The 21,718-nt window shown below is 37.8% G+C and overlaps 1 protein-coding gene across 1 annotated transcript in view; it reads right to left on the bottom strand.

The window, feature by feature from the left end:
- TLE1 (transducin-like enhancer of split 1 (E(sp1) homolog, Drosophila)) overlaps positions 1-21,718 on the bottom strand; it is a 73,825-nt gene that overhangs the window by 10,370 nt on the left and 41,737 nt on the right. The window contains exons 8-13 of the mRNA XM_009890502.1: positions 13,808-13,924; positions 10,509-10,562; positions 8,797-8,949; positions 7,840-7,984; positions 6,920-7,110; positions 5,420-5,496 (exon numbers count right to left, since the gene is read on the bottom strand). Coding sequence (XP_009888804.1) covers positions 5,420-5,496; positions 6,920-7,110; positions 7,840-7,984; positions 8,797-8,949; positions 10,509-10,562; positions 13,808-13,924 — 737 coding nt within the window. The remainder of the gene's footprint in view (positions 1-5,419; positions 5,497-6,919; positions 7,111-7,839; positions 7,985-8,796; positions 8,950-10,508; positions 10,563-13,807; positions 13,925-21,718) is intronic.

Genomic DNA, 21,718 nt, shown 5'->3' with positions numbered 1-21,718 from the left:
CACCGAAAACCTGCAGAGTTCCTATACATTACAACACAGTAGGTGATACGAACACAACCCAGTTGCTCAACTTAAATCTGGTAGTTACAGCCCTCCAGTTTCCAAACAAGTATCAAATAAGTATATAGCAAGTAAATAAGTATCACCTGACATGCTGAAGAGAGTTCAAAATACTTTTTTTCCTCTTCAAGGAAATATTTAACAAAACAGGCTCCCACATTAATTCACTGCTCAAGAACATGGCAAATCCATTAAACTACCTAAATGCCAGGTACTCTAAGTACTCAGACTGACATAATGCATGCAATTCCTGCCTACTTAAAGTACCATGCCTTTAAAAAAAACAAATAAAAATAAGAGCTTCCACATCATCCCTCCAATTCAAACAGAATTCCTTAACTAGCACCAAAATACCCCAACTGCAAAACACAAAAGCAGACAGTTCCTTCTACTAACGACTGCATTTTTCTTTCAGCGATTCTTTGTACTCCAGCTTATTTTTAGTTGTAGTTATCACAACAAACAGTGAATATCTGAGTATGGAGTTTCATTATATAGGACAAAATGCCAAGAAATAAGGACAAAGATATTTGTATAGAAAAAACAAAATCTTTGACTTCATGCATGTCGTCAAATTATTCTATCTAGAGGTACATGAGAGGAGGGGGAACCACCTGTTACTCTAGAATATAGTAAAATTATCCTTCCTTTAAAATATTCTCATTGTACACTCACCGAACAAGCGTGAAGAATAGGAGAACTGAAATCTTTTTAATTTTTGCCTTGAGCAATTCCAGAACAGTATACTACTCCTTTCCAAAAACAAAAAGTCAACTTATAACTAGAAGCTGAGTAAACATTTGCCACATAAAATTTCCGTTTCCCACTAAAATGAGAAACATATTTCAAGTTATTTCTGGTGTCTGTGTCTAACACCTTGTGCTCCAATTAAAACCACATTTACAAAAATACTGAGAAATGTATTTGTCCTCAATGCTAGCATTAATTCACAGTTTTGGACACCAGGGAAGCAATACTGTGGACACAAATCTTACCATTGAGCTTGAAAATCTGTGTTCAGTGCACAATCCAACTATTAGAAGGTATGGTTCATATCAAGGAGAAATCCGCAAGAACATTAAGCTAGCAGCTATAGAAGACTAAAAGCTAAATAAGTACCTTGCTAGAAAGGCTATGCAAAGCAAAAAACATGATCACAGCAACATACCAAGAACTTACAGTCCAGGGCATAGTTAAATGTACCAAAACGACAGGGTGCGGGACTCAGACACCACATTTCCATGCCCAAAACTAGTATTGATTTCCTGCCCCCAGCATAAGATAAACATAATTATTGATTAGATGACAGCTCAAGGCAATCTGGAAGGTAAAAACACCACCCCTGCTGTCATGGTTTAGGCCAAATTGGCTACTGGCGACCTGGGGGACCCCAGATGGGACCGACAGATGCTCTCCTCTACCCCTCTTCAGAGAGAGGGGCAGAGGAGGAAAAAGAGACTTACGAGTTTAGAAGGAACTAAACTACTTTAATGAAATATTATTAATAAAATAAAAAGAAATAATGAAATATATACAAAACCATATCAAGCTCCTGACATGACAATCACGACATCAGCTGGCACTGGGGCAGTCCCAGGCTGGACTCAGTGATGAACAGGAACTGGATTCCAGATCTGCATTCAGGATCGGGATCGCAGGCAGATGAACGGAGTCCTCCTCAGACATCGGTCATTGCAGGAAGAGAGAGCTGACCCTCTAATCCCTCAGCCTTTATACTGAGCATGAGGCAGATGGGATGGAATACCCTGTTGGTCAGTTTTGGGTCACCTGTCCTGTCCGCTCCTCCCCACAGGTGGGACCCCACTATGCTTTTCCGCTTCCAACCCTCCAACAGGGCAAATAACAAAGTTGGTTGGCCTTGGCTGTTATAGCAGTAAGTATAAGCAAGGTCCTCTCTGCATACCATGCCTGGGCATCAGCTATAAACATTGGTCTTATCACCCTGAGAGAGTGAACATTGTCTGCACAATACACTGTTCATTTCAGTAGTTAGAAAGGCCCAGCTAAGAAGTGAAGTTACTGACCAAAATTGGTTCCACCTCAAACCAGGACACCCCACCCACATGCCACCTGCATGGAAAAAAAAAAAAAAAACCCAAACAAAAAAACAAAAACAAAACCCACCCCAAACCAGAAGGGCTGTTAAAAAAAGGATAATCTACTGATGGGAATCAACTTTGAAACCAAGAAACTTATTTTATGCACATTCATACCCACATATAAATATCAAGTCCTTGTCCATAAAATTAATTACTGAACTACAAACAGCTGAAGAGAGAAAACAACTAATGAGATCACGTGTCCACCAAGATATCAAAGTAATAGGAAAAACCTGAGGCTGAACAGCCTCATAGGAAATAATTAAAAATAATAAAAAACCCCAAACAACAACAAAACAACCTGCTACCAAATGCAAAGACTAGCTCATTTGTATAATTAAGAAATTGCTGAAGACACTTTGACTTTCTAGATTGCTACCCAACTTCCCCAGTACATCTGTACCACTGCTAACAAAGTTACACTCTGCAAAGAACAAAACTGAAGGATTCACATTCAGGAACATAAAAAGATGGTAGTAATAACGTACATTTAATCAAGTTACAAAACAAGGCAAGCTTTCCAGACAACAGTCCCTTGATAAAAGCAGATAGACAAGTAGGAGTGGGTTCTTAAGAAGCTACTATTTTTTTAACAAGTTAGTCATTACCAGATCTCAGAATACACAGGGGTTAAAGAAAACTGGGTGCTATCAGAAATGTCATTCCTTTGGAAAGAAAGGAATTTAATTTTCTCTTGGAAGCAGAGCTGTGTGAAAAAAAAGTCTCAGTATAACCATTGATAAAAATATGCAGCCATGAGCATACACATACGGCTGGGGATTCAACAGCTCAATTTGAAAATTCTCTGTATCGCTTGCAACAACACTCAGACTAAAACTCCATATCTCATAAACCAAATTCAATGTGGCACCTTAATTGCACTCTAGGAAAAGGCAGATTTTGAAAACAAATCAGGAGTACTCCACTAGTCTGCATGATCATATAACCCATGTACTTTGTACAGAAAATATAGGAGACTTGCCTAATGTAGGTAAGAGACACACAAAGATGCTGCAGGTAGCTGATGGCATCTAGCTAGCTGCAGCCAATCAAAATTAAACCAAGAGATCATTCTAAAACTGTCAACAGAAAGATAACAGATCAGTTTATGGAATTTCAGGTTTGCCTCACAATAAAGATAAGCAAAGAAGTCACTTCAAAGGAAATGACTGACTCAGTTCAAGTAACACGACCACAAAAAACATTACAGATCACATCAAGTGGAGAGTAGGATGTGTGTACCAAAGTAGGTGATCTACAAAGCAGTGTGAATAAAGTGCTGAAAACACTAGATAAAAATATTTAAAAGAGAAAGTGACACAGATTGTAATTTAGCTATGAAATACCAGGATACAAAGTACAGCAGCATACATGCACTGCTTTTGCGCTTTGAATAGCGCAACAACTAGAACTCAGCCACAGAAAATTTCCGACTGACCAAAAATAGGTTTTCATAGCTCATAATATAAATACTGCCAGGCATTACTGATGGAAGAAGCCATTGAAAGCTCATGAATATACTTGTTTAAAAGTAAAAAACTTACAGCCACTGGATTATGTGCTCTCCAGAAATATTTTATATAAGTATGCCAAATTCTCCCAAAGTCAGCAAGAATGAGTCTGACCCTTCGTAAAAGAATGTTTTGAGAACAAAGCCTGTTCCTTACTGTACTAAATTTAAATACACCACCATCTGATACATAACACCAACTCACTGAGCCCTCACTTCAGTAATCTTGTCAACATACTGCCAACTTTTCTTTAAGTAAATCCAAGATTTAATAGGTTTCTCACACTGCCAACAGATAGCTAAGTCTGTTCTCAGACTCACAGTGGATAGCAACAAAAACACATTCAGGATGGCTCTCCTAATCTAAGCCTGCTGCTTTCCTACTGTTATGGGAAAAGAGGAGAAGAAAAGACACACTTTTTTGCCTGTAATCTGGCATACCTTTAAGGATGTTTGCACGACTAACATTACAACGTATCACTAGCTATTAACAGGAGTTCAAAATGAAGGCAAACAGAAATATGTGTGTATATAACTTTCACCACAGTGTGTCTTATAACTTAGACAGTATCCTAAAAGTAACAGTTTCTAAATTTTTCTGAAGCTGCAAAAGGAAAAATTAAACCATGACAGATTATTAAAGACAGTATGTACCCAGCACAGGAAGTGCAAAGTGCTAAGTGAGTTTCAAAATTATGTAAGTACTTAGATAGAGAGAAACTACTCTAACTGCAACTTTCTGTTGAAAGAGAAGACAGGACTGAATGCCAAGCATTAAGGGACAAAGAACAGGTTCTAACAGAGTGTCGAAAACCCCATTATAATTCTCTCTGCCCTAGTCTCCCCAAGAAAACAGATTAGTCAAATTTGCAGTCTATGCTCTGTTTGTACTTGAATAGACTAGTCTTCCAGAAATACTTAAAAAAAAAAATTTAAGATGTCATATATGCTCATGACTCAATTGCACATGGATAAACTCAGTCCCAACAGTTTACCAAAGCCAAATTACTGAAAAATTTGTTATATGCTGTTTTGATGAATTTATTTTGTTGTAACATCAATAAGCCAAAGCATCACAGAACTATTTTATTTAACCACCTCTTCATCAACAATAAAAACTTTTATTTACAAGGAACCTGTTGTGGAAGTTATCCTACATCTATGCACCACCTGCTGCGTGCAACTGCTTCATCATCCTTTTGCTCTCCAACTGCACGCTTGCACAGCACTTTAAAGAGCTTGCTCCATAACTCAAGGTGTGCATCAGTTGCTAAAGTAACTGCTTTAGATACCGGCGGTGATCAACAGTTGCAAACACTCAGGCCTGATAAAACAGGTGCCAGACAAGGAGTCTGCAAGTTCAGACTACACATTTATGCTCAGTATAGTACGAAGTTTAGTTTCAGTATGTTTTTATCTTACAGATTTTACCACTGTCTACCAGTTTGTAGTCCCCTTAACTTCCCCCAGAAAGGAGGAAATAAAAAACCTTGAAGTTCAACACCTTCAGCAGCTTTTCCTCGGAAACAGGTATACGCACACCTGGTTTTGGGATATGACAACTACCGTTTGAGAATTTATATGCTGCACCTCTTACAAGGAGAAGTCTAAAACAATGTCTTGGGAACAAGCAGACACTAACCCCTTTGGAATTCTTGTTTACTGACACAAGATAACTTTATTCTCTCTAGATATTGCATATGTTAGCAAAATGTTAAAAGTTACTTACGGTTTTCCCCCAGGAATCCCTGCTAGATTTGGAGGGATTCCAGGTACTCTCATGTGAGGAGGAGGATCAAACCCAACCTGACAATGAAAAATGAATTAATCTCACACTTGCAATTTCTCATTTGGCAAGCCCCTTTTCTTCACCCCCAAAATATTATGCTTCTCACCAAAACGTGGCTTTTACCCACAGCATTAGTTGAGCACGTGTCCTTTCATAGAGGGGGGGCAAAAAACGAGACGCTTTCCCTGAGGCATGCTTCTGCTAGACATATTTGCATGTGAACAGAAAACCAGTAACGTATATCAGGTATTCACACTACTGAGCGTAACACACATACCCTGGTGTTAGCACAGAGCTAGCCCTGTAACTGGAGTCCGCGGTGTGTCGGCACGGAGCCACACCAGCACTCTGCAGCTCTGCGACAGCTAGCGTGTACCCAGGGCCGGCACAGCACAGGGCTGGAAAGCAGCTTCAGGCCCCAGCTAGCATCTCTGCATGGCTTCACGCTGCTCTGTGTGGACACATCAGCTGAGACATCTTTCACAGAGGTGCGCCGCAGGATGCAGACAAGTTTGTCTACAGCTTAAATAACACTATGGTCCCTTTACATGCTGCAGTTCCACTAAACTTTTACATCCCGAATAAACACGTACGTCAAATAATCCAAACAGAAATTCTGGACTAAATAGGCTTAGTTTTTCTTCTGAACACTACACCCGAGTTAAAATTCTTATTGTTTAAGGAGAGCATATGCTATTTAGAATTTCCACATTGTCACATAAAAGCCCCGTTTACCAGTTTGAAAAAGGGAGCCGTATCTGCGACAAAGAGATGATTACAAGGTTAAGTCCAATCTTGCAAATTCACAAGTGGGTAAGTCTGTCTATGCATAAAACTGCCATCAAGATCATGTTTGCAGAATCAGGCACCTAGGTTATTCTGCTCCACAGCAGCTATAACTACTATGCTCCATTTACTTACTACACCCTTAACAACAACTATTCTTAACACACCTTACCACAGACCTCCAAGAAATGTATCAACCAAATTCTCATGTTGATTTCCACAAAAGAAACAAAATACAAGGACAGAGACATAGACTTCTACATGCTTCAAGATTAATTTGGTGTGTCTGTACACAACACAAACCTGGTTGAGCGATAGAAAAGCAGATGTCCACAGCAGCAATGAAAAGCTTTGTAGCTACCAAAACTACCTTTTCATTTAAAACACAAAATTTTTTGGGGCATCTATTAATCAGTCAAAGCACTGATGAAGGTATAGAAAAAAGGAAACACACACCCAAGTACACTGAGATTCTTTGTTTTCAGGGTGCAAATTTGTTTCTCCAGCCACGCAGCAAAGTGAAACGCACAGTGAAGCTGTCAAGCTTCTGGCGCTGTTATAAGTTGGGAATTCAACAGTGCTAAATGAAGCAAGTAGCTCTTCTCAGTGAACCACAACTCACACGACTGAGATTGAATGCAACGTATGGCCTACCATAGGAGATCTTCCATAGGCAACCACAGCAGCTGCCGCAGCAGCAGCACTCATCTGTGGTGACATGTTGTGCAGACTGGCATAGGCTGCCCCTGGACTGGTTAACTCTCCATTCATGCCAGCATGAGGGACCATCCCAAATGGAGCAGGGTATGGTCCTGGTACTGCCAACGGTGTCCGCAAACCTGCAGCTATGAAATAATGAAATCAAGTAGTTTTATTTATATATTCCTGCATACAGGGAAGAAAAGAACCCTTTTTCTCCCCCCTACAATACCTAACCTTCCCCTCTCTCACAGACACACACAGAACCAAGAAACATTGCCATAATTTATCCACCACCTCTTTTCATTCAGTGTAAATAAGATCTACTGAAGTCTGAACTTGCTGATTACTTCTAACAATCTCTCCTAGCATTACCTATTTCCATTTCTGTAATATTTCCTGTTTACATTAATCTCTCCTTTGCCAAATTAAGCAGTAAAGCTGACAGACATAGTTTACACAGCTCATGTCTGAAGCAACTGTGCTGTACCAGCCTGAATAGCAAAAGTAAACTTTCCCCTGCATTTGTCAAGATTTACACTGCAGCAAATATTAGTAGACTCAGACAAAGAGCTGGAGAAGAGATTGCTTTCACAATAAGTACCAGAAACTTCTGAGAAGTCTTTTTATATTGCATTCAGTCTCTGGATTATTTGCAAAAAAAAAAAAAAAAGATAAAGACAAAAGTAAACAAAGAAGGATAAGAGATAGAAAGATATTCAAACTCTTGATAATCCAAACATCTGCTTCTCATCAAGCCCTCTCTTGATATCAAGAACAAAGCAATACATTTAGTTAACATCCACACAGAACTACATACATTAAAAAAAAAGACTAATTTTGGAACCATAAAAACATGTGAGGTAATGCATTACCAGCTTGGTTAACCAGAGGGTCCATTGTTGGAGGCTTGCCAAGGCCTGGACGAAGTCCTGGAGTTGCACTAGTGCCTGGGGTTGGCACATCACTGCGAGGAGTTGGTGTGCTGGATTTCAGAACAGGCGTGCTGGCTTTTTCATGCTGGTATCATTAAACAAATTAAATGAGTATTATTTTTAATCCAGTCCATATTATACAATTTATCACAACAGCAGCTGGGATGCTGGGCACCTACTACCTAGTCCCTCAGCCAATTTTCATAAATCCACGCAATGCTGACAACATTAACTTGTGAGAGAGAAATGCTGACCTTTTTAATTGCTGCCAAAATTAAAATAAGAAAAGAAACATAGAAAGTTAGTTTTCCTTCTTCCATTGGTATAAAAAAAAAATGCCTGAGCTAATTTTTTTTCAGGACGACACAGTATCCATCACCAAATTATTTTAGCTTGAAAACATTACTGTCTCAATTATTACTGGACACAGAAAGTACAAAAACGAAGTACCACAACAGTTGATCAAAATATTGTGATGAAAAGTCTAAAGAGAATCTGATCAAATTATTACTGATACTTTTTGAAAATTTTTCCTGCAGTAACAGCTTATTTAGAAGTGTTTAACAAAAGCCTACAGAACTTCTTAATGACTATATACAGATTGTGTTAAACCATAAGCTATTGCCCAAGAAAAAATAAACAATGTTTAAGTGACTCTTGTACTTTGTAATAAATTTGCAACTCATTTGACAGAAATGCAGGAAACACAAAAAATCAAAATGAAGCAGAAAGTATTGCTGGGGAGGAAAGCTGAGTGATACTATAAAGGTTTGGAAAAACAGTCTATTTTGGCTTCAAATGTTTAAAATCATGTACTTTCTGCCACCAGTAGTTACAGGAAAATGGAGAGTTTGCAAGAAAGAACAACACTTTTCTGGACAACAGATTGCTACCCACCAGACTCATTTCTTTGGATTTGAGGGAAGTGGAACTTCCTGAAGAGGCCGTAGATGCAGGACTGCTAGAGGCATCTTTCTTCAGCAGGCGGGTTTTATCTATACCATTTTCACGTGGTGAATGAGTGGGACTTGCCCTTGGGGAGGAAGGGTCCTAAAATAATGGGAAGGGAAGAACAGCGCAGAACTGCGTCATGGGTTGGTACACAAACACCACTAAGGAGTCTAGGGGGCGGGGAGGGGAAAAACTAGAAGAATTTAAGCAGTAAGTTCAAATGACATTTTGTTGTCTCTATAGAAAAAAAAGCTGAAATCCTTTCATCACTTTACAAACATAAGTAAGTTCATATAATAAGAAATCTTGTTTTATTTTACACTACATGTAATCATAAACTGTTTTCAAGCATAGAGCTTGCAATCTTAAGTATACCCAAGTACAAACTAAGGCAAGCACGCACAACACGTGACAACAGCGAGAAAGACCAACAGTAACTGCAGTAAGTTTACACTGTTTTTTCCATGTACGTTCTCCACGTGCTGCTAGTGACAAAAAACACTTCAATAATCTCTTTTAGGACATACAAACCTTGCTCATCCCTATCTTCAGAAGAAGAGATAAAGGTGCATGGTGTCTATGCAATAATATGTCACTTCTTTCTAAACACTATCTGCAATTGCCTCACTACTTAAATCTACAGTAAAACTGAAATCACCTCTCAGGTGATCATCTTTCTCTCTTCCAGAGGCACTCTGTGCGTTCACTTCAGCTTGAAATAGCCAGCCCAGCAAGCTACAACGCCATCAGAGCAGAGCTCTGCAGGTTCTCCGTGTTCCTTTGGCTCGTAAGAATAGGAGCAGGAAGGAAGCAGTCCTCACAAGAGGGCATGAAGTCTACTCATTGATTATTGAGCAGTTTCATTGTAAGTAGGGCTTCTAAAACGATTACTAAAATTCCTAGTTGGGATACCCATTTTTCTACTTGGCTGACATAATTTGGGCACTTGGAGAGTCTGAAGACACTTTTTTGTCAGCTTCTCTCCCTGTGCTTTTCACAGAAAAAAAGAATCTCACTACCATATTCAGGCTTCCCAATTCTCTTTGTTGAATGAAATACAAGAATAAGGAAAGGGAAGGCCTGTCCCTTCACCTTGATGCCACTGTCAAATCTCTGCCCCGGAGGAGAAAAAAAAAAAAGTGGTTACAACCTCTGGAAAATTTTGTGAATTGGCTGACTTAATTCTGACTTTAGCTGACTTCAACCTAAAACGCAAATACTTCTGGGAAATGCTGTCTTTAATGTAGGACGTTACAATACTAGTAATTTTTAAGGTACCAAAATTGTTTTTTAATAGTACTCCTACTATTAAATACAAGGTTAGGTATTGCCTTCCTTTTTCATTTGAAGACAGTAGTTTGAAAACCTCAGCCCTCCACCTGCATCTCACCACAACTCTCTCCACTACAGAGCAGCTGTGTAGCATTGGAACGGAACTGTGGAGAGAACAGACGTGGACAAAGCAGTAGAAGAAAAAGGCGAGAGGGCAACCAGATAAAGCTCAGAGGAAGACATAGTAACTGCAGTACTAACAAAAAGGAGAAGTTGTGAATATTTTAACATATCCACACAGAGGATTCTTTTTCTTCTAGCATCTAAATGCACTTTTCCTTTAACCTTTGGGCAAACGTCAAGACTACAAAAATGAAAAAAGTTACCTCATTGGAAACATCTACAACCAAGTTATCGTCACTCTTGTCCCCATCACTGTCCTATTAAAAATAAATAAATATAGTGTTCATTTCAATTAGTACATTAAGAGCCCAGAGAGAAAGACTATGCATCTACTCAGACATTTTTTGTTTTTCCTAACCAAAAAGCAAACAGCCTTTCATTACGTAATGGCAATAGGGAAAACAATGAAAATAGGAACATAATACCTTATTTCTGCTTCAGTAATAAAACTGAAATAGGGTAGAACTAGTTGAAAGGTGGTGGTCTCACCATCAGTGCAAGATGGTCTAAAACCCCTCCTTCTTACCTTCATAAACAGTGTTATTACTACTCCTAAAAGAAACTCACTCTGTTCATATGCTGATCTTACATGTTAATCTTATGGAAATTACTGCTTGTGCATACCTAAAAAAAACCAACAGGTTGCAGAAAACTTGAGGTTTTCAGCATTTGTTTCATGAATCAACTTCCTCAAAGCGATAGGACAATTTTTCTCTTTTTCCAGAAAGGAAAGTTTTGAAATGTAAAGTTCTGGGGAAGAAAAAGCTTCAGAAATGCCATGGCATTTCAACATTTCTGCCTAAAAAAACGAAAATAGTTTGACATTCCCAAACTGAAATGTATTATTGTGGCTTGTCAAGCTGCATTTTGACTGTTTCACATAAATCTGTGTTCACCTGAGCTGCTCTAGTGCCTCATGGAAACAGTTACTCAAGTATCTCCAAAACGAGCTGGGATGCCCCAGTAGACACATCCTGTGATACACAGTGGTCTAGTGATTTCCACACAGTGCCTCATAATGTTTCAACCAGAAGGTGAGTCTTGACTCAAAAACAAAACAAACAAACAAAAAAATCACACCCCAAAAAAAAACCAAACAAAAAAACACCAAACAAAACCAATCAAGTGAATGACAAAACTTAAAATTTTCATGTGGCCAAGTTTGACATTTCCAACAACAATACTTTTAGGTAAAAACTTTCTAGGCAAACACATCAGACGTATAAACAAAACAGACATGCTCAAACTGTCCCCCATCTCTTGCTTTCAAAGTGTCTGGGCTATCGCACTTAACACCAGCAGACAGAAAGTAAAACACCAGTTCCTTCCTCTCACTCCAGGACATAAATATTTTAAAAAAAACAACAACAAAAAAAACCAACCCCAAACTCCCAACAGCTAGCTTCAACCCTTCCTTTCTGCTTTAGCAGCCGAATATTGCTGCAAGAAATACCACAAACATAGTCGGGACCCAACAGTGTCACTGAAGACAGAATGGTGGCTCGGTTTGCCACTCAGGAACCTGTCCAACCAAAGGGTGCGTAAGGCGAAGGAAGAGGAAAGCTTCAAGCCCCAGTTATCTGCCACCTCTTTAAAGTACGAAGCACCCTGAAGGCAAGAACAGGTTAGAACACATTTGAGCATGTGGGAACACAGTAGGCAGGACACTTATTTACCAGAAATACCGCCCTTGAGGAGGGCAAAAATAGCTGCCAAGCAATGATTAAGTGCACTCCACTGACTTTGTCACCTTGAGAAATAGAAATTTACTGGGACTATCAAAGACATCTCCTATCAGTACTACTAATATATATCTGTATCTATATATATATACACACACACTCATATATCTGTATCAAAAGGTTCTCCTCACTAACAAACCCACAGGTTGAAACTATACAGGTCCTAACATGAACATTACTCAGAAGTCAAAAATAAAATTAAAATTCCATTTTGCATCTTATTTCCAAAAAGAACAATTCCTACAACTCATTTATCTCCCTTCTGACAAAAAGCAGTACTTCCTACAGTACACCTACAGAGGCCTCATCTAAAATGAGCTCAAAATCAGCAGCTTTATGTTTGCAGAATCAGGGAACCTTTAAAAAGAAAGATCTTCTTCCAGATTAGAGTAAATCTGGAACTTTCAAATATCCTTGTTTCGCTCAATTCTTTATTTTGATGCTGCTTTTATCTGTAAAATCCATTTCAAGCCAACAGCAAACAGAACCACACATGAAAAATGTGGATTAAAATAAACTGCTTCTACAATGCAATAATATCCTTTCCATTTCTTCTCAGTAAAAAATACAAGAAAAACAAGGCAATTAAGCTTTTTCTCTTATTTTTTTTGTATCAAACGTAGCTTAAGAACGCTTACTCTTCAAATATTTAAAATGAAAAATGCCCATAGAGTATCAAACCCTCAAAGATGAAGGACTAATATGGTGAAGTTTGCCAAATCCTTCTGTAATCAAAACAAGATTATTAGAAAGGGGTAGAAATACAACTTACAAAATCATAACAGTCCTGCAACACCACAATGTGCACAAAGGGGAAAGTAACCCCATTTGCTACTACTGTCAGTAGGTCCGGGGATATCCAATAGATGCTCAGAGATATTTGGGTCCAAGTGGAAAGAAATACTAAATACTGAGGAAAAAGTAACACCCAATTTTCTCTTAGGTTTCAGTAACCAGGAAGTAACTAGTAATTAGTGACTGGAGTCATATAAACTAGACAATTTGCCACATTATTGCTATGTCACAGAATAATGTCTTCTATTAGATTTAAGTTCTGCTTTTCAGTACTGTTTCACACCAGTCCTAGTCTCCAAAGCCTGTTCAAGCATCATCCTGTGATCTGGCTGAGCATTTAGCCTTCAAGTTGAAAGGCTGTATGAACCTCTTGTGGTTCAGGTACACCACACTGCTGTACTGAAGTGCCTCTTCGAAACCACGCGACTAGCAAGCTAGTCAAAAACGCAGAACTCAAACTGTGAACTTCTTTATATTTCAATTTGCTCTCTGCTGAAACTGCCGTATCAACCAAAAGCAAACTTCAGTTAGCTGGAACAGCTTCGTAACCTTTGCAATTTGCAATGGTAATTATTACTCAGAGTGGTAATAGGCAGTATCAGAAAAATGTACTAAAACCCCCCAGATCAACAAAATCCTCCATTTCAAACAAACCTGCAGGTTTTACAGCAGTCCACAAAGGATCTCTTGCTCAAACTCTGAGAAATGTCCCAGGATACTTATTAATCCCAAACAGCTTCTCCTGACTCATTATTCCCTGTTGAGGAGTATTACTTGACAATAGCCTAAACTATTGAGTCCCTGTTCTTCCCACAATATGAATAATGGTCTCTCTGGCACATATATTCCTGTACTATGTCAACCATAGGAAACACATTGCCTTGTTCTTCACAGCTCTTTTACTCCTCATACAAGCACGGTATGTGCAAATAAATTAATCATTTCTTAGACACAGATTTGCTTACATAGTGGCTGGAATCCTTATCATCCACCTTTCTCTTTTTGATGTCATTGGTATATTCAGGGCCATTCCTGCGTTTATCTGTGCTTCGCAGACTGTCGGGGACCAACAGAGAATTACTCTGTAAAGACAAAAAACAAGGTAAATCAAAAATTCCTTTCAAGATTCCTTCATATATGCTTAAAAATTCAAATTGGATGTGATGGATGCTTTAGAAATGTGATACCTACATAGCCTTTCCTTTCATTTAATTCAACTCAAAGTCCTCCAGGCAAACATGTACAGCTTCATGCATTCTAAGAAGCTTGGCTTTTCATTGTTCGACTTATCAAAAGTTTAGTTCACTTGTCAGTCACCATCTATTTAACTACTTCATTCAAGTGAATTTATTGTTTAGGAGAAGCAGGCTTGCTGTTTATTCATGAGCAGGTAACAATGATTTTTTTTTATTATTCTTTTTTTAAATATACAGATCCTATATAATAAAAGGGACTTACTTAATATAATCTGATTGATTCCTCACTTCTAGATCATCATAAATAGATAAGGCTTTGGTATGTTTACACCTGCAGGCATGCATAGGTATATGGCAATATGCCTTTCACTCTTAAAATAACAAATATTTACCAAATACGGTTATGCAGTACTCATTTGTTAGCTGTGGTAAACTCCAGTTGGATGCCCTCAACAAATGTATTGCAAACAAAGATCAAATATTTTTACTTCCAGCATAACATTCACTACTAGTGTGAAATTAAGGCTAAAGTGTTGTTTAATCAGACTTGGTCTGAAAAACTGAGGCCAACACACACACACACAAGACAAAAGCAGAGACTAATCTTTTCCTCAAACTACATGGACTCGCTTTCATTCATGCTAAGTTATGCTAAGTACAAACTGTTGACCCAAAGAGAAAGGCATTTTAGACATTTTTCAGTCACATGACAATTTGACATGCCTGCGATTCCCATCTCCATCTCTGTTCCAGCTAAAGCATTAAAACGAGTTACAATGAGTTCTTTTAAGTGCAGGATTAGCATATGCAAGAGGGCAATTTGTTCAGTGATGTGTTAATGCTGTGAACAATACTGAATGAGTTGAGAAAAAAAATCTCCTTTCACAAAGACCTGGTAAGCCTAGTTCCTAAAAGCCAAGTACATGCTTACATAAATAAATATATGCTCACATAAATATATAAGTAAATACGTATTTACATGCATACACATATCTCTCACAAGAGAAAAGACTAATACCGACATATATACCATGATATAAGCGTAATCCCTCAAAGGAAATACTTAGGTCTACCCAAGAGACAGAAATATTTATTCTTAATATATCATCAACATATACTAATAGCCAGGGAACTGTGCTCTGGCTATTGGCTGGCCATTTAAAACCTGAGGACACCACGGTAGTTTTGCTCAGACGTTAATGTTTAGTCCCAAGGAGAAGGAAAACAAAACAGGGTACATAAGGCAATCTGAATCCTCTTTTTCCTACTTCAGAAGCTGCACTTTAAAGCCAACTCTAAGCTCTTTTATTCATGACTATTCAAGCTAAACAAATGCCAAGGGGCTTACATAAAGCATATAGGAGGGCGTAATGAAATTCAGTATAAAGAAGCTCAAAATAATGTCTTTACTGCAATGTTTTGCAGCTAAAAGGTGGGCTTGTTGGATCACTGAACTAATTGCCTTGACAAATACAGTCTGAATTTAACCCTTCATCTCCTCCCAGATGCACACAAACTCAGGGATTCACTAGTTTGAAAAACATTAAAACCCATCTTCAACATTTTAATATCGAATCCATCATGTCTGCAGCAGTAGAAACATCTTAAGAAGCAAGCTGTCAATTCAAACTTGACCACAGATTTTAGTTCTGCTAATGTCTTTTCATAAGGAGGACAGACTCTTAGTCAAGAGATACTTCCTGGAACAAAAATCGTGTAAAAAAAAAAAAAAAAGAATCTGTTTTACTTCTAAAGAGCTTAGAATAAAATAATAAAGGCAAATGTAGTAAAGCGAATAAACTCAGTTTGTCATTTTATCTTGCCAAAATTAAGCGTGAATAATGGAAACGTGGCAAAGGGGCAGCAGCTGGAAAAAATTTAGCAGCCCTGCTATTTGAAGTTACTACACAGAAGTCTAGAGAACAGCTTGCAAATGTTGGCATCAAATACATGTAACTACAACAGCCGGTATTTTTTTCTGGTTTAGTGTAAAGTCTACCTAGACAATGCTGACAATATTCCGCACAGTTTGTCTTGTAGAATTTCAATACTGTGAAACATACCTAGGAACTCCTAGGTATACCTAGCTCCCACTGTCTCCTAAATGCCAAACAAAGATTATTAGATTTGTTTTTTCCCCAGAAGACTGATGCTTACTTATCACAAATATATAACAATAACCTACAGTCCTTACAAGCCTATTCTGCAAAATAAATGTCTCCCCTATGGTCATATTTACACTGCCTTTCTCTAACTTAACCACATTCATTTAAAGCACTGTTCTCTGGAATCACAGCGTCCCCGCTAGAAGCTGTTGCAGAGTGGCTTATTTCACAATAGCTATACTGGCAGTTCCAAGTAAGATCGTGCTATTACTCTGGCAAAATTTGCCAGTAAACTCAACAATTAAAAAGTTACTGTTTTGGTTCCCTTAGGAGTACAAGGAGGTTCTAACAACTGGGACTAAAATCAGGTAAAGTGTAACTTTTGATGAAAAGAACAGCTTGCTACTGTGAACTACTACCCTAATTCAAACTACCAATTGTGTAAAATTTCATTCAACAATATAGAAAACATGCACCCGTTTAAGCAGTGCATATGGTATACCCAGAACACTAAAGTAACAAAGGAAATAAATGAAAATACAAACAAGAGCTGGGAAAGACATGATAGTGTAAGCCCTGGGCTATTGACATCTCTTAATGATGTAACTTTAAGGTTCAGGCAACAGTGAGGACAGCCTTCTAAAAGCCACCTGTCCTCCTTTCAGCTCTGGTAGAGCTTGCATTTGCTATATGTTCACTATCAAGCATAGGGCAGCTAGGAGACAGCAGCAACAGCTTCACAAAGAGACTTCTCCTTATCTTCTCTTTAAAAAAGAAATAATCTCTTTAGTTCTTCTACCAGGCCTACTAACATCTGACTTATCTGCAAGAGTAGGACAAGCATTTTTATTTTGCATACAATATTTATACTTTTTTTTTTTAAATAATGCTACAGACATTTTCAGTTGGAGTTCTTCTTCAATAACGATCAGTTTGTACAAAAAGGGCAAAAAGATATTGTGTTGTCTTAATTTGAACAGACTGGACACATAATTGAGGATAATCCTTGCTTTCATACTAGGAGTTTAATTTATGAGGGATTACCAATGCAACATCTGTAAATCATGAATCTCAGATGAGAACAAAACCAATTTTATGTAAATGTTTTATTTTTCTTCAGATAATTCAAAATTTATTCACATGAATCCCTTTTCTTCAAATAAGTCTCAAAAGAAGAAAAGCCTAACATACCACTACGTCCTGTAAAAGTTACCAGATTGCCTAAGGACTGCGTAACAGGCAACTCGGGATCCTAAAGCAACTTTGCTGCCAGTAGTAGTTAAACACTGAAATCACCAGCAGCAAATGTGAAATGAAAACCTGGTTATGATGTACACAGAGAAGGCAGATTCCCTGTTAGGAATATAACATGTATTTTGCAAATGCACTTCTTCAACTGCCATGCCGCTCCCCATAGAAGGACTTCCAAACCACAAGCATGTGTGCCAGAGGTACAGGCTGAGAGCCCGCAGTGTCTCATTTAGCCCCAGTTATAATACAGCACAGGCAACTCACAAGAACATACAGAACTGACAATTAACTTTATGCTAATCATTACAGCAATTAAATAACAGTATTTGCATCACATCTGTGCTCATGGTTCGACTACACCTGGTCCCAATTAAGATCTTCTCCAGTGCTGGGCTCCTTATCTCTCCCACTCCCCTTTACCCCAAACACACACACACACACACACACACTTGCTCTGCGCTTGGCCATTCACTGACTCACTGTACATCCCAACCAACGGCACCCACCCGTGATTACAGCCCGTTACTACAGCTCACAGCTTGCTCTTGCCTGCGTCGCCAAGCAGGGTCAATGAGTTTGTTTAACCACTACACCGGACCTGTGCTGCTGCACCACACATAAGTGCTCTCTACAGATACCCATACGGAGACGGGAAGAATTGTTGAGTAAGCAAAACAGAATGAAGTCTTAACATCTACAACCAAAACATCAGTTACGCAGCAATCCCACTGCTCATTGTCGCGACTCACTGACAGGAATACAGTGGACATCGGAAGAAGGACTAGGGCTTCACCATCCCCCAGCAAGGCACAAGAAGATTGCACTCGGAGTTAATCAATTCAAGAATCATTAACATCCATTTGTTGAATATGCTTCTTGCAAACATACATGTCAACAACCCAAAAGTTGACCTATGAAGTCAGTAAGTTCTGTTTTAAATTACCAGTAACAGAAAGCTACTGACTTCACCCTCTTTTTGCCCACCATTTTAAGTTATATTTATATTAGTATGTTCATATTAGGAACAAGGAAATCTAGAGGTCTAAATGGATTATAATCACTCTCAACATTGATTCAATAATTGGGAGACTTTAACAGAGAAGAAGGCTTCCGCTGATTTCAGTATTTTCTAGCTAGCGTTTGTAAGACTCAGGGTATCCATAACAATTCGTACCAGACCACCCAAATCCTCTGGTCCTTTCATCATCAGCCTTGTGCTGACTTGTATCAGCTCCAAACTAAACTGCAACACTGCTGAAGCCAATTTGTGGTTTGCATCCATAAAGATTGTAAGATTTGACTTATTTTTAAGTTGACAGAGGCAATAAAAATAAAAGATATAACTGATTAAAGAAATTCAAGTTTTTATATTACAAGCTATATAATGGAAAATAATACTTTCTTCACAAAGGCCAAGAAACGTACATGTGCTACACCAATTTTCATGTAACTCCTTTTATGATTTCCCTCCCCCAATGAAAAGAATTAAAACACAAAATAAAAACAGCTGCATATAATATCAACCAAAGTAGCATTCAATTGTGCATGCCCCCTTCCTCCAAGACTGGGAGGGGAAGAATAGGACAGAGAGCTAAGAACACAAAATACTTTCTGCTGTAAGAAAAGAGCATTTACTTCACAAAACAATAGCCACATTTATGCTTTACAACGAAAGCTAAAAAACTTCTTGCAAAATTTATGAGTGCTTCCTAAGCCTTAGAAAACAAGCTCAATGTTTTTCACGAGGACAAAAGATAAACACCAAACTTAAATCCCAAGCACATAATGAAGTCACATTTCACTGTCTACAAATTATTACTGATACAATAGAGCGCTTCAGAACATTTGCATTTCTATGCTGTCCAAGCAGGATACTAGAACAGTGGGAAGACAAGTGATAAACAAACACCTAAGGTTAGTTTGAAAGATGTTGCCAGTATGTTCCCTAGGGAAAAAATTGTTGACATCAAAGTTCTTTTGTATTGATGTCTCCCAAAACTTTATTAAGCTTCAGTTGCAAAACTTGCTTACTTTGCCTGGCTTACTACCTGCAGCCAGACTATGTCACAATAGTAGGGATGCCTGCGTTCCCACAGTAACATGACACAGTTTTGGATGGTTAGAGCTACATCAGCCAAAACGCACCTGTCGTTATCCATGTAGTCCTATAATTTAATTTTGACCATATAATTTTAGCAGTTCATGTGTGAAGTGCAGTATTATTACTAACCTAAATGTTACATATTTCAAACATGCATTTACAAAGAACTTCCTTTCATTTTACTTCCCAAAACTTTTAAGTAATATAAAAAGAAAAATCTAGCCCTTGCCATTTAGAGATATCAAAAACAGGTAACATGGACACAAATAATGAAATCACTACATCTGTATATTCCTCTATAAATATATGAATCCCACTGTATTGTGAAGTATTTCTAAGAATACAATACATAAAAGCTTATGAATGCTTATTTGCCTAAGGAGACTAAAAATTAAAACCAGATCTTACTTAAAAATTAATATGCTCAAATAATATGCTACAATACGCTTTAACTCAAAGTTATGTCAAAAAAACTCAATTTAAAACCAAATAGGGAAGCACCAAATTGTAATCTTTCAAACTTGCACATTTAAAGCTGTCAGCCTCTACTGATGATTCTGGAAGGTCACACTAGACATATTTGACAGAAATCATACTGTAGAACTGCACAGTAATACCAAATAACATGGTAAATTTAGGTAACTAAGATAGCATAAATTTTGGTGTCTTAGATAATGAAAACAAGCCTTTGAGAGGATTTCTGGCAGCACCATTACACTTAATATGTTACTCTGAAAATCAGATTGATCTTACCTTGCTGACCCAGATTTTATAAAGTAATTTGCAAAATAAGAGCTTACTGCTCAGTTGGAACCATATGTAATAGTTAAACAGAGCTGCTGGTATGCCTTGTGTACTTGTGACCAATTTTATATTATCCTTAAAAATGCATTTTATAGTAAAAAGAAATCCATTAAAAATTCAAGAGAATGAGAGAAGTTCAAAGAGCAAATCATTCCCAGATGATCATTTTTGCCACAAATTTGAACTTTATCACTTGAATTATGATTCTTTCACTGAAGACATCATTTACTCTTAAGCCAAGATTCTAATGCAACACTGCATTTAAACAACTTTAAGTTCACCTTCATTAAGCTATTTAAGTTTAATTTAATTATGAAGTATTATTCTCCACTGGGACCAAAAAGAAACTATGGCCACCACAGTATAGTAACCTGAACTCAATATATCCATACAGCAAAGTTCTTTTATGAAATCAAGACTTATACTGTTTAAAGATTACTTAGTGGTAAACCCAGCATAAAAAAAGCCTACTACAGATAATAACCAAGCAATCATGAGTTACACATATGGAGAAAGAAGTAACTGCAGTGACAATTTCATGTACTTTAATTAAACAAAATTGACATATATAGCAAACTAAGCAAGTGATATTGCAAATCTCCCACAACACAAAAGCCAGGTTTAATTTTTGACAGTTCTCCTTCCATAGGCAAGAACTATTCTCAGCTACATGATGAATTCAGAGTTCAAATTTCACAACGCTGTGAAGCATCTGATTTTAAACTCAAAACCCCTTTAGCAGATGGAGAGGGGGTAGGGGAGGATGGGAAGAGAGCAAGGACAGGAAACATAACAACCAAAGCAAAACACAAAGCCATCACTCCTACGTGTGCATGTGAACGGACACAGACACACAAACCTCCTTCCTTGGTTCTTAAGAAAAGTTGTTGAGAATCCTGCACTTCACTAACATCACTCAAAGAAATCTGTCCCACTCAAAGAAATATCTCCTTAGTAAGTCTGAGGCTTCAGGAAAACCCATCTTAAAATTATTTCCACACTGTCAGGTAACATAGTTACACAGCATCATGCAAGCTGAATTGAATAACTGAATGCTTCTAACTTAGTAATCTGAAAAAAAAAAAAAAAAAAGACTGCTGCAAAAGATATGCAGATAGTTTCCAATAAATAATTAGCAACCTCTAGTATTAAGAAAAAGAAAAAAAGGCAGCAATAAAAATCAGAAGTTTACTACTGTAAAGATACCTGTCAAATAACTTTTCCTAGCTCTTGTCTTTTCTAATTGAGAAAAAGAAACAAAATAGAGCTCAAATTCACCATCATTAAGCAGAATTAGCTTTGTTACTTGAAATGACATGAAAGTTGTACATACTCATCTCCAACAAATTAATACAGCAATGTCACTCAAAACACAACAATATAAAAAGCTGTAACAGAGTAGTTCTTTGGCTGGTTTTC

Source organism: Charadrius vociferus, unplaced genomic scaffold (assembly GCF_000708025.1).
Source record: "Charadrius vociferus isolate BGI_N301 unplaced genomic scaffold, ASM70802v2 scaffold418, whole genome shotgun sequence".
Classification (NCBI taxonomy): Eukaryota; Metazoa; Chordata; class Aves; order Charadriiformes; family Charadriidae; genus Charadrius; species Charadrius vociferus.
Note: the sequence above shows the minus strand (reverse complement) of the source record. Positions and strands in the feature narration are given on the sequence as shown.